The sequence below is a fragment of the Sinohyriopsis cumingii genome, chromosome 14 (assembly GCF_028554795.1).
Source record: "Sinohyriopsis cumingii isolate HCF-2022 chromosome 14, ASM2855479v2, whole genome shotgun sequence".
NCBI lineage: Eukaryota > Metazoa > Mollusca > Bivalvia > Unionida > Unionidae > Sinohyriopsis > Sinohyriopsis cumingii.
The window spans coordinates 1,727,641-1,740,889 of record NC_142974.1 but is presented as its reverse complement, the minus strand read 5'-3'; the positions used below and the strand labels follow the sequence as shown (position 1 = coordinate 1,740,889).

The 13,249-nt window shown below is 33.0% G+C and overlaps 1 protein-coding gene across 2 annotated transcripts in view; it reads right to left on the bottom strand.

Annotated features, from left to right (window-relative positions):
* LOC149783086 (uncharacterized) overlaps nucleotides 1-12,924 on the bottom strand; it is a 94,437-nt gene extending 81,513 nt beyond the window's left edge. For both annotated transcript variants that reach the window (XM_089931301.1, XM_089931300.1), the window contains exons 1-5: nucleotides 12,836-12,924; nucleotides 9,205-10,272; nucleotides 8,137-8,615; nucleotides 5,533-5,646; nucleotides 2,138-2,287 (exon numbers count right to left, since the gene is read on the bottom strand). In XM_089931301.1, coding sequence (XP_089787427.1) covers nucleotides 2,138-2,287; nucleotides 5,533-5,646; nucleotides 8,137-8,615; nucleotides 9,205-10,135 — 1,674 coding nt within the window. In that variant the 5' untranslated portion in view covers nucleotides 10,136-10,272; nucleotides 12,836-12,924. The remainder of the gene's footprint in view (nucleotides 1-2,137; nucleotides 2,288-5,532; nucleotides 5,647-8,136; nucleotides 8,616-9,204; nucleotides 10,273-12,835) is intronic.
* Nucleotides 12,925-13,249: the final 325 nt, after the last annotated feature.

Below are 13,249 nucleotides of genomic sequence, written 5' to 3'. Positions count from 1 at the left end.
AAGACTTTTTATTATCAGGAATTCTATTTTTAAATTCTTGGATTATTCTTAGATCATTTTTGGATTTCATTCGTAGAACTGTAAGTTCTTTTTCTCATATTTACATTGTATTTCTATGGAAAAAAATTACTGGTTAAATTTTATAACACTTGTTGTTTTCACTTTTTCTTTGTTACGTTTTGCAAGAGCATAAACATGTAACACATACCATGACATTTTAAAGTATCACTACACTGATATCAATGTCATGACATTATGTTTTAATGTATTATTACACTGAAGTCAATGCCATGACATTGTGTTAAGGTATCACTACACTGATATCAATGTCATGACATTATGTTTTAATGCATTATTACACTGAAGTCAATGTCATGACATTGTATTAAGGTATCACTACACTGATATCAATGTCATGACATTATGTTTTAATGTATTATTACACTGAAGTCAATGTCATGACATTGTATTAAGGTATCACTACACTGATATCAATGTCATGACATTATGTTTTAATGTATTATTACACTGAAGTCAATGCCATGACATTGTATTAAGGTATCACTACACTGATATCAATGCCATGACATTCTGTTTTGATGTATCACTACACTAATGCCCAAGCTATGACACTGTTTTAGGGTATCACTACACTGATGTCAATGCCATGACAATGTTTTAAGGTATCACTACATTTTTTCAAAAGGTCCCCATGTTAGACAGTCGGCAATGGTGAGGCTGTATTATGAAATGGATCGAGTACAGACCCTATACATCTGGACTTACAGGTCTGAAGGCCATACTCTTGGCCATGTGAGGGGACTCACGCCCAATGGACTGCCTAAATTTGGGGAGAAACTCCCCCAATGAGTTGGAATTGCAATCAATGAACTTTAGGAATGTATACTGAGGATATCAATGTTATCTTCCTTGACTTATTCCATCTTTCCTTCCCTTTCATGACTTCTGGACTATTGATTTGAACTTTGCATTTCATGCATTTAGTTGACATTTTTCCTAAATGACAGGAGAAGAGAAAACAAAGCATGTTACTAACTCATTAATAATGTAACCAAGATTTTCCTCTGTCCATTATAGAGAATATACACTTAGTATATATATATAAAACAAGACTCAAGGCAGACTTTCAATGCTCTGAACTTTTGCATTTCATGCATGCATTTAGATGACATTTCTAATGAAACGACAGAAAACTAAGCATAAATTAGTAATTCAGCATGTTATTAACTCACTAATATCACCCCTATTACTAACAGAGCAATCAAAAATAGTCAGTGTCACGTTTTGATGCCTTCTAGAACATGCTTTGAACTCAGTGTCATGTTTTGATGCCTTCTAGAACATGCTTTGAACTCAGTGTCACATTTTGATGCCTTCTAGAACATGCTTTGAACTCAGTGTCACGTTTTGATGCCTTCTAGAACATGCTCTGAACTCAGTGTCACGTTTTGATGCCTTCTAGAACATGCTCTGAACTTATGCATTTCATGTATTTAGTTGACATTTCTACTGTAATGAAACAAGAAAAAAAAAGCATAAAGTAGCAATTCAGTGTGCTAAACTCATTAAAACCAACTCCATTACCAACAGAACAAGCACAAAAGTCAATGTCATGCTAGCTCATGAGGTCAACAATAGTATGGTGTAACGTCCCTCAAATTTCACAGGAAATGGAAAAGTTAGATGGTCCAAATTTGAATACTAAAATGTTATGATCTTATCAGTACCATAGCGAAACTAAAAAACTAATGACATGATGCGGTGGCAAGGGGAGGTAATCACAGCCCTATGTATATAAGATAAAAAAAGATGATTTCTGTCTTTTACTAGGGCTGGATTAGTGATGTAGCAGGCTAATATTCTTGATGTAATAAGATCAGGGAATATATCTGAAGCAGAAATAAACTCCACACTGATGCTGTTTAACAAAATATCACCATATAGAACATTTAAGAAATGAAGATCATTTGTTAACAATGATATTATAACGGCAGTTGCTCAATTGCAAATATGCAAAATCCTACAGCGTCTATGTTGTTGTATACTGGTTTTTTTTCCTCCTTCTGAATACTTCTAACAAACTGCAGCAAATCCGTATTAAGTACGCATAATTTACCTCTCTTCCACACCACTCCAGATGATTTTTGTAGTAGTGATGATGATTGTGACGCTTTCCACATTTGGTACAGTTAAGAAACTTTTTTATCTGGATAACCTGACGTAAAGAAGTCATGTCAGTTTTTCCCTCTGGACAATCTGGTGCCCACTAACAAAGGAAGAAGAAAACATATTAGCAGACAAGTCCAGATGAATGACAACTCTGAAAATTTGTTTTATTTATTTGAAATATTATCTAAAACATGCTTTGTACAGTTCTAGTAAGCTGTTTTTAACAAATTTTGAAGAATTTTAAAGACATCATAAAATTTCCATTATTTCTTTTCTATATACAGAAATTATATTTTACTTGTTACTTTATTTATCACTGTAAGAAGATAAAAAAATAAAACCAGTAATAAATATACATACCAATGGGACACTACTCAAGACAACTCGCCCTATTATGGATCAGTGGACTGATCAAAACCCATTTTATTCATCTTATTTTTGAAGTACATAAATTACAAAAAATATCTGCATTTAAAAAGTGATGCACATTCACTCCTAATGGTATTGTTCCCTCTGAAATACTGAAGAGGATCTGGGAAATAATTTTCAATACATTTAATTACTTTTCAACCACTTCAATGACTTTTCAAGAATAAAGCAACTTTACGAAATTCCAATTTTCAAGGCAAATCCTCAAACTCAAGGATTTTCAAGGTTGTAACTAATAATGTAACATTTGTTTAATTGCAAATTTAAGAATACCATGACCAATATGGCAAGCCCACACTAAAATGAAAACCTGAAATAAACATTTCTCATCTAAATGGTCATCCAGGGAAGGACATAGATTCTCAACTTGCATAAAAACATCAGTACTTCAACAGAGTGCTCCAACTGAGTGCTGGTGAGAATACAGCAGAGCAACAAACATCTACTCTCAAAAGCAAGTGTTCGAAATGAACTTTCAAAAGCTGTTTGTCTTTGGGAAAGCAAATATTTCAGGATATAGTACAATTTTCTCAAAATCTCATGTCCTGTCTCAAAAGTTGATGGTTTGAGGCCATCAGGATCATGGCAGTTGCAAACATTGCCCAAAGTCTTTATATTAAACAGTTACACAATAGGGGAAAAATTAATAATGGAATGTCCTAATCTTTATTTACTGCCTGTTTATGTTCATGTAGTGGCAAGAAAAATCGGCCTTCAGGAATCTAGTTTAACCCTCAGCCCACACCCTGCATGCAGCCCACGGGCTGATTTTAAATGGCCCGCCAGAGCTCGAGCAGCTGTATAGTTGTTCCTTTTCAGTTGTCTGCTGCAGCCCTCGGCTTCAAGAAAAACATTTTTCAGTGACCCATGGTGTCAGAAAGGTTAGACACTTGTATCACTTTATATAACAATCATATAACAATCATGTCTTAATTACCAGTAGGTACAATTAGACACTTGTATCCCTTTATATAATAGTCATGTCTTAATTAGGTATAATTAGACACTTGTATCACTTTATATAATAGTCATGTCTTCATTATATACAATTAGACACTTGTATAACTTTATATAATAACCATGTTTTAAATACCGGTAGGTACAATTAGACACTTGTATCCCTTTATATAATAGTCATGTCTTCATTATATACAATTAGACACTTGTATAACTTTATATAATAACCATGTCCTATATTCCGGTAGGTACAATTAGACACTTGCATCAGTCATTTGCAGTTGCAATAAAGGCACCAGTTCTAAATCTTGTGTTAGTTTTTGTATGCACATAATTTAGACAATTAGGCAACTTTTTGCCAAGGTTACCTGTTCTAGTTATTTTGTTTTCCCTCTGGACAATGAGACTTCCCTGTTCTAGTTATTTTGTTTTCCCTCTGGACAATGAGGCTTCCCTGTTCTAGTTATTTTGTTTTCCCTCTGGACAATGAGGCTTCCCTGTTCTAGTTATTTTGTTTTCCCTCTGGACAATGAGGCTTCCCTGTTCTAGTTATTTTGTTTTCCCTCTGGACAATGAGGCTTCCCTGTTCTAGTTATTTTGTTTTCCCTCTGGACAATGAGACTTCCCTGATTACAGCTCATGCTGCTTTGTTCCAATTATAGGCCAAGCAATAAGCAACTTTCCAACTAATCAGTTTGAAAAATGCCAATTTATTATATCCATGCATTCATCACTTTGTCAGAAAAGTCTGTCAGACTAACATATTATTCTTGTGTGCAATTTGCTGTAATTGTCTTGTGTACAATTTGCCATAATTGTCTTGTGTACAATTTGCCTCAGTTGGCTTGTGTACAATTTGCCTCAATTGGCTTGTGTACAATTTGCCTTAATTGTCTAGTGTACAATTTGCCTTAATTATTTTGTATACAGTTTGTCACAATTTTGCATTGTAGTGGGCATAGAGCATGTGTGATGTGACATGATTTTAAATTTTAATGTAGCTTTAAAAATTTTCAGTCATATCGCTATGATGCCTGCAGTGTGGCAGTTTATAGTGATGTCTAACACTGTGTTATCATGCCGCAGACATGTAGCATGATGTCCCATCCAGTCACATTATCCTGACACCAGGCTGACCAGTCCTAACACTAACCTCTTAATGCTGAACTCCAAGCGAGGCAGCTGTTAGTACCATTTTGGCCAGGGATCAAAACCACAACCTTCCACATTTGAGGCAGACACTCTAAACACTAGGCCAATGGAGTGGTCAGCATGGAGCAAAATGATTCTATTGTCTCATCTGCAGACTACTAAATTATTTACCCTCCCTCCTTGCAAGTTTCAAAACTTGTGAACAAAAAAGGTCATGTTCTTTTTCCACCGTATATACTGAATGCCATGTATTATGTCATATGCTGGAAAATGGTGTTAAACCCCAAACAACAATAGCATCATTCTCTCTACAAATGCAGATTAAAAATTACATTATACTGATGGCATATGCTGGAAAATGGTGTTAAACCCCAAACAACAATAGCATCATTCTGTCTACAAATGCAAATTAAAAATTACATTATACTGATGGCACACAAACACCCCACAATAATTTCAGAAAATTAACTGACCTAAATGTAAAATATAATCAGTGGAAAAAATTGGTTACGTAATACTACATGATCTAACTATACTTGTTTGTAAATTGAGGCTAAGAACAAACTCCATATATCCATTTCTGACATCACACAATGCTCTGCCAGATCTGGATCAATGCAGTCTGTCAGGATTAATAAGTAGAACAAACAGAACAGAAACTGATTTGCTGGTTCATTGTGCAATAGCAGGTTAGGGTCTACGTTATTTGTATTTAGACCAGACATTTGAGCAAGTCAATATGTTTATGGTGTGATGTAAAAAGAGACAAAACTGTCAAACATTTAGCAAAAGATTACAACTGACCAGTGCCTGGTGTTCAATAGCCATGTGATGTTTGATTCTGGTCTTGCTGTCCAACTGCTTCTGACAGTGAACACACTCAAATATCTTCTGGGGACCGTCAATCTTTACTTTATTCTGGAAATAATTGATAATAAAAAGAAGTGTTCTCCACATCTTAAATGCTGTTTCAACCACAATTTAATTTCTCCATAATTCACCAAACAATTTACCATACTCTTATCAATATTAACAGTAAAGTGGATACAAATCTGTTTGGTGATTACACTGGCTTGTATGCATGCTTGCTTCTACAACTTCAAATGACTCCAGAGTTACTTTATTATTATTACTTTTATTATTACAAGGCTGTCAACAGAATTTCAGGATACGGAGTCCAGGACTCAACACTCTTGGAACTCTGAAGTCCCCAGTCTATATCTGAGAGTCCCAGCCATAAATTCCAATGCCTTATCGATATGATGTCTGCAGTGTGACAGTTTATAGTGATGTCTAGCACTGGGGTATTATAAAGTTCTTAAAGTGCAAGCCCGATGTAAACTACTGATCATCAATTAAACCCATCCTAAACTACTACTCATCAATTAAACCTGACTTAACATACTGATCATTAATTAAACCTGACTTAACATACTGATCATCAATTAAACCTGACCTAAACTACTGATCATTAATTAAACCTGACTTAACATACTGATCATCAATTAAACCTGACCTAAACTACTGATCATTAATTAAACCTGACTTAACATACTGACCATCAATCAAACCTGACCTAAACAACTAATCATTAATTAAACCTGACTTAACATACTGATCATCAATTAAACCTGACCTAAACTACTGACCATCAATTAAACCTGACCTAAACTAATGATCATTAATTAAACCTGACTTAACATACTGATCATCAATTAAACCTGACCCAAACTACTGATCATTAATTAAACCTGACTTAACATACTGATCATCAATTAAACCTGACCTAAACTACTGATCATTAATTAAACCTGACTTAACATACTAATCATCAATTAAACCTGACCTAAACTAATGATCATTAATTAAACCTGACTTAACATACTGACCATCAATCAAACCTGACCTAAACAACTAATCATCAATTAAACCTGACCTAAACTACTAATCATTAATTAAACCTGACTTAACATACTGATCATCAATTAAACCTGACTTAAAATACTGACCATCAATTAAACCTGACTTAAACTACTGACCATCAATTAAACCTCACTTAAACTACTGACCATCAATCAAACCTGACCTAAACAACTGATCATCAATTAAACCTGACTTAAACTACTGATCATCATTTAAAACTGACATAAACTATTCATCATCAATTAAAATTGACATAAACTATTCATCATCAATTAAAACTGACATAAACTATTCATCATCAATTAAAATTGACATAAACTATTCATCATCAATTAAAACTGACATAAACTATTCATCATCAATTAAAACTGACATAAACTATTCATCATCAATTAAAATTGACATAAACTACTCATTATTAATTAAAATTGACATAACCTACTGATCGTCAATTAAACCTGACCTAAACTAATGATCATCAATTAAAAACAACCTAAACTACTGATCATCAATTAAACCTGACTTAAACAACTGATCATCTATTAAAACTGACATAAACTACTGATCATAAAATAAACCTGACCTAAACTACTGATCATCAATTAAAACTGACATAAACTATTCATCATCAATTAAAATTGACATAAACTATTCATCATCAATTAAAACTGACATAAACTATTCATCATCAATTAAAATTGACATAAACTACTCATTATTAATTAAAATTGACATAACCTACTGATCGTCAATTAAACCTGACCTAAACTAATGATCATCAATTAAAAACAACCTAAACTACTGATCATCAATTAAACCTGACTTAAACAACTGATCATCTATTAAAACTGACATAAACTACTGATCATAAAATAAACCTGACCTAAACTACTGATCATCAATTAAAACTGACATAAACTATTCATCATCAATTAAAATTGACATAAACTACTCATCATTAATTAAAATTGACATAACCTACTGATCGTCAATTAAACCTGACCTAAACTAATGATCATCAATTAAAAACAACCTAAATTACTGATCATCAATTAAACCTGATTTAAACAACTGATCATCTATTAAAACTGACATAAACTACTGATCATAAAATAAACCTGACCTAAACTAATGATCATCAATTAAACCTGACCTAAACTACTGATCATCAATTAAAAACAACCTAAACTACTGATCATCAATTAAACCCAACCTAAACTAATGATCATCAATTAAACCTGATTTAAACAACTAATCATCAATTAAACCTGACCTAAACTGCTGATCATCAATTAAACCTGACTGAAACTACTGATCATCAATTAAACCTGACCTAAACTACTGATCATCAATTAAACCTGACTTCAACAACTGATCATCTATTAAAATTGACATAAACTACTGATCATCAATTAAACTTGACCTAAACTATTGATCATCAATTAAACCCAACCTAAACTACTGATAATTCACATTATCAATTACCCCCAAACTGTCTTCCTTCACATTGCTCTTTTTCCTTGAACATTTCTCCTCTTCCCATTCATCTTCCTCCTCCTCCTTGTTCCCATCACATTCCTCATCCAAACAAGCCTCTTCATTATTATAGCTTATTCTCCTCCTCTTTCTTTCTCTCTTACCACCATTGTCTTTTTCTCCCAGTGATGTATCAGGACTTACAGACTCAATTTTTCTTTTCTGACAGTTTTTCATCGTGTCATGGGGTTGGGTTGCATTTTTTGGTGGGCGACCCCTTTTTCTTTTTACTGGGACAACTTCAGGAGTGTCCTGTACATGTTGAGAGCTATCTCCCTTTGTTTTACTTGTGTCTTCATCTGACAGCAACTCTTTGCCAGACCTGGTGTTGCTGATCTGAACCACATCTGATTCTTTATGATTGCAACTGCTGTCCAGCGTCTCTCTTGTTCTGCCTCCATTTTCTCCCATCGCATCATTTGGAGTTTCTATAGTTAAATATCAAAACAAAAAGCTAGTGCATTTAACATGCATGAATATTCTCTTCTAAATTGAACAACACTAAACTAATACTTAACCAAGCCAATGCAGTAATAATTATAAATAATATAATTACCTAAACAAAAATGTTTACAGATTCAAGAATCAGTTTATATTTGGAAGAGCTGAAGTTACATGTCACCAACATGTACATACAAATACGAAACTGAGCAAATCTACCTTGGAAAAAATATGCATGCTTATACACAATCCTATACATTAATATCAATTAAACTATTGCTAACAAATAAAGCACATGAAGGATTAGTAATCAGTAGAAATACAGTAACTTTAACATAACAATGTACACTTATTTAATGTCCAACATACTGATGGATAATAACACTGATAGATAATAACACTGATAGATAATAACACTGATAGATAATAACAGTGATGGATAATAGATCGACTGCAGTTAGTGACACTAAATAACCTTTATAAATTGTGTACAGGCATAATAACAGCAGGGGATATAAAACAGAGTGTTCTTTATAACTCAGACAAAATAGACAGTTCTTGCAAAGGAAAACTTACTCTGTTTCCTGGGTCTTCCTCGTTTCCTTGTAATGCTTGTTTCAGAAAGACTCACTTCCAGAGACTCATAGGGCTCTCCATTAACTGATTTATCAGATATTTTCTTGGAAATATCCATTGTGTACTCTTCAGTCAAATACTTGGATGGTTTTCGCTCTCTCCTAGTCTTCTGATTTGGATCTTGGGTTTCTGTACCACTGGTTATTTTTGTAAAATTATTGGCATCTTCCATCCCTGAGTTATTTATTGAAGAATTATGTAGAATGTCTGTCTTTTCTTCTTTTGCCTTTTGTACAGATCTGTCTGAATATTCATGAACATCAACTGAAATCTCTAAAATTTCATCAGAACCGATCTTTTTTTTTGGTCTACCTCTTTTACCTTTACTAGTACATGTATCTCTAACCTGCTTTTCAGATTTCTCAATTTTCTCTAAGTTGAGTAAAGAGTGATATCCAGACACCTCAGACAAATCACTAAATGTTGAATTTTCACTCAATTTGTCTTTATTCTTTTTCACGTCATCCTTGTTGCCATCATAACTCACAGATACTCCTTCTTTCTGTGCGTCTGAGTTAAGCTCATTAATACTAAATTCACTTTTAATGGATGACACATTGATTGCTTCATTAATCTGCTTTTCAGTTTGCAAAGAGGTTTCTAAAATGAGTGAACTATCAACTTCATCCTTTTTCTTTTCACTGCCTTCATTTTCACATTTGTTTTTCCTTGGCCTGCCTCTTTTCTTTTTTTCTATACTTGCTTCCTTCTTTCCATCATAAGCAGAATGGTTGCCAGCATCCACTTCACTACCTTTATCATGCTGATTTGATTTTTCACAAAAGTTCTTTATTCTTTCTTTTTGCTGCCGGCTCTTTGCAGGAACAGGAGTTGAGGTCATGAAAGGTTTAATAGGGCTGTTTTTACTCATCGTGACTAGTTTGCCTCTGCTCACTCACAATTGTGAAGCAAGTTGTTTCAAAAATAGCAAGTCACAATGACCTAATTGATCACCTTGTTGGACCAAACATTAACAAATCCTTACTTTCTTTTCATACCTTAAGTCATCTGAAAAAAGGGGAGAGTCAGTTCATAGTAATTATATATTACACGACAAAGTGTGGCATAGTTTCAGATGGTTTTGATTTTAGTTCTCTGACTGGGGTGGGCCTTTTTTAAAAACATCATGTAACATCGAATAGCCATATTAAGGGATTTTTTCAGCATCCAAAATGCTCACCCCTTTTCAATCTATCAATCTGCGACAAGCATTTGATGCATTGGAAATAAAAGTTTCCAGAGTAAATTACAAAAGCTTGGAATCCTGCATGATTTTCCAAACTTTTACGTCGGATAGAGGAACTGTTATCCAATATTATATTGTGATGTAGTATCATAATTAGGCATGGGAATGATTGTAGGTGTTTAATTACGATTACAATTACACTTTATTTGCTTTGTATTTGTTTTGAAATACAATTTTAACTCTATGTAAATGTCTATTGACAATTATTTACATACCAATTAAGACACCAAATGAGAACTAATTAGCATCACATACACATCAACATTTTACAAGAAAGCGTTCAAAGTTAACATGTCAGATTGTATCTAAATTTAACTATATAACTTGGCATAACTATATAAGAAGCCACATTAAGTACATTTATTGGAAGTATACTTTGCTGCTAACTTATACCCAATGAATGAGTTCCTAACTGAACATGATTTTTCGAATTAACAAACAGTCAACTAAAATTATCGATTCCTTATTGTAATAGTCAACATTCATGGTCTTTTGGGAAAATTGTATTATTCTTAGAATATTTAACAATATAGTTCTTGATTTTTGTTGTAATCATTTGCAATCATCATTACACTGCGAGATTACACTGCCAAAGAAGGATGATTATAATTATGATTATAGAGCATCTAAATCAATGATGATAATTACAATCACAGCTCTCACTGGAACTGATTACAGTCAGTTATGATTACAATTATAACTGGCCTAATGCCAGGTCATAATCACAAAATTCTTGCAAGAATTTCTCAGTGATGTCATAACCACAAGAGTGCTTACAGTGAGCAACACTGAGTCACGCAGACAGAAAAATTGTCAAAACTCTTTGTCATTATCAGTTGCAAAATGAAACAAAGATATATTCATGAAAAACTCCATTTTTTTCAATCAGTATATCTGCTTAAAAATCCTGCCAACTAATTTCTCAGGGCAATAAAACTTCCCACCATAAAAGTCAGTGTCTGCTACTCAACATGTGTGACATAAAGTTGACAATCGCATCACTATTTAGAATGATGTATACAATTATAATGTTTTGTGTGGATCTCTCATTACTGATGCCAAGTGGAGGCACTTTGTTATTTTTGTTGAAATTTATATAAAGACTTTTATATCATATTACATAATTAAACCAACAAACACAACATTTTTGGTTATTTAAAAAAACAGTAATCAGATTTTCAACAAAACAATTTTACTTTAACTCTAAATTTTCAATAATTATTTAAGGTACTCTTTTGTTACTTAACATGTTTGACTTATTTTTATTTTTTTTAATTTTTAATTGTATGAAAATTGTTAGAATCATTGACTAATTTTTTTCATTTTTAATTGTTTGATAATGGTAAGAATTATAATAAAATCATCTGGTGTAATTATGTCTTCTGTCTCGGATTATTTGCACTTCAAGGGAAATAAGTTATTAAGTAACAAAAACAGCTTTCAAGTTCCAAAAACTACATTCACAGACTGAGGTTCTGCATATACACAAAGCAATTTAAGTCATATGCTGAGACTAACATTTTTTAAATATATTTAAACAATTTTATTACTGGAGCATATGTACAATGTCATCACAGGAAGAAATAATTATGTGATGTGCATAAATATGCATGACATAATATACATATGTTCCAGTCAAACGTTCTGTTATCCATACAATGCTAAATTAACTAATGTTTATAAATCATCTCTGAAAAGGAGTCCATGATATAAAACACAAAAGTTCTCAATTAAGAAACTAAGCCCTGTGTGTTCTCTAAGAGCATTTCAACTGTAAATTATTGATCAAATACATTATATGGCTACATGAATAATCTTGTAAACTAGTACAAGATCACTTAATTATATCGACTGAAAAAGGCGGAAACAAATGTCAACACTCTCCCCAACTCCCAATTAACAAACATACATGTTAATCAGCAGTATGGGACAGTCTCAGTATTGGTTTTCAACCGACAGAATCAAGTACCTGTAGTGTAGGCCTATTTTAAAAACAAACAACATCAATGATATAAAAATGCACAAACAACCAGGTAAGAAATACTAAAATGAAACAAATGACTTTTTGTATGCACTTTATATACCTCTGATGCTTTTCGTTTTAATTCCATTTTTTAAAAATCGGTAGTGGGTAAGGGCAAAGGGAGTATGCGAATGATGTAAACTGTACTAGTACTGTACTGTACCAGTGTAGTCAACATTACGTTAATCTCCATAGCTCTAAAGATAACGATGCAGCATAATTACTTAGTTTGTGTTAAATCTACAAATAAATAAAGAAAAAGATATAAATTTTGAAAGGTATGCCTCCCTTATAAAAGTTACCTAAACGAACGGCTTTCATCTGGTCTCGAACCTACATACAACGTTGCCATTTGCATTGAATCGTGAACTGACGAGTTTCTCACTTTTTCCATAACATCTTAATCTGTATATAATTTGTCAAGTACCAGTCTGTACCGGAAATAGGTGAATTAAGCTACGGACAGAAGTCTCGTATAACAAATTGCCACGGAAATTAACGGAGAGCATTACTATGACAATAAAAAATTTCCCTCTTTGAAAAGGCACAGATTTATGGTTAAACAAATAGCAGCGTATACTGATTTTTAAGATACGTTGTTGGATTGATAAAATGTCGTAGGTGTTGATAGTAGTAGAAGTAGCTTCCCACCGATGAGCCCCTCTTATATAAATTTTTGGTTGATTTTTGACAATCATCACATTTTGTCACAAAAA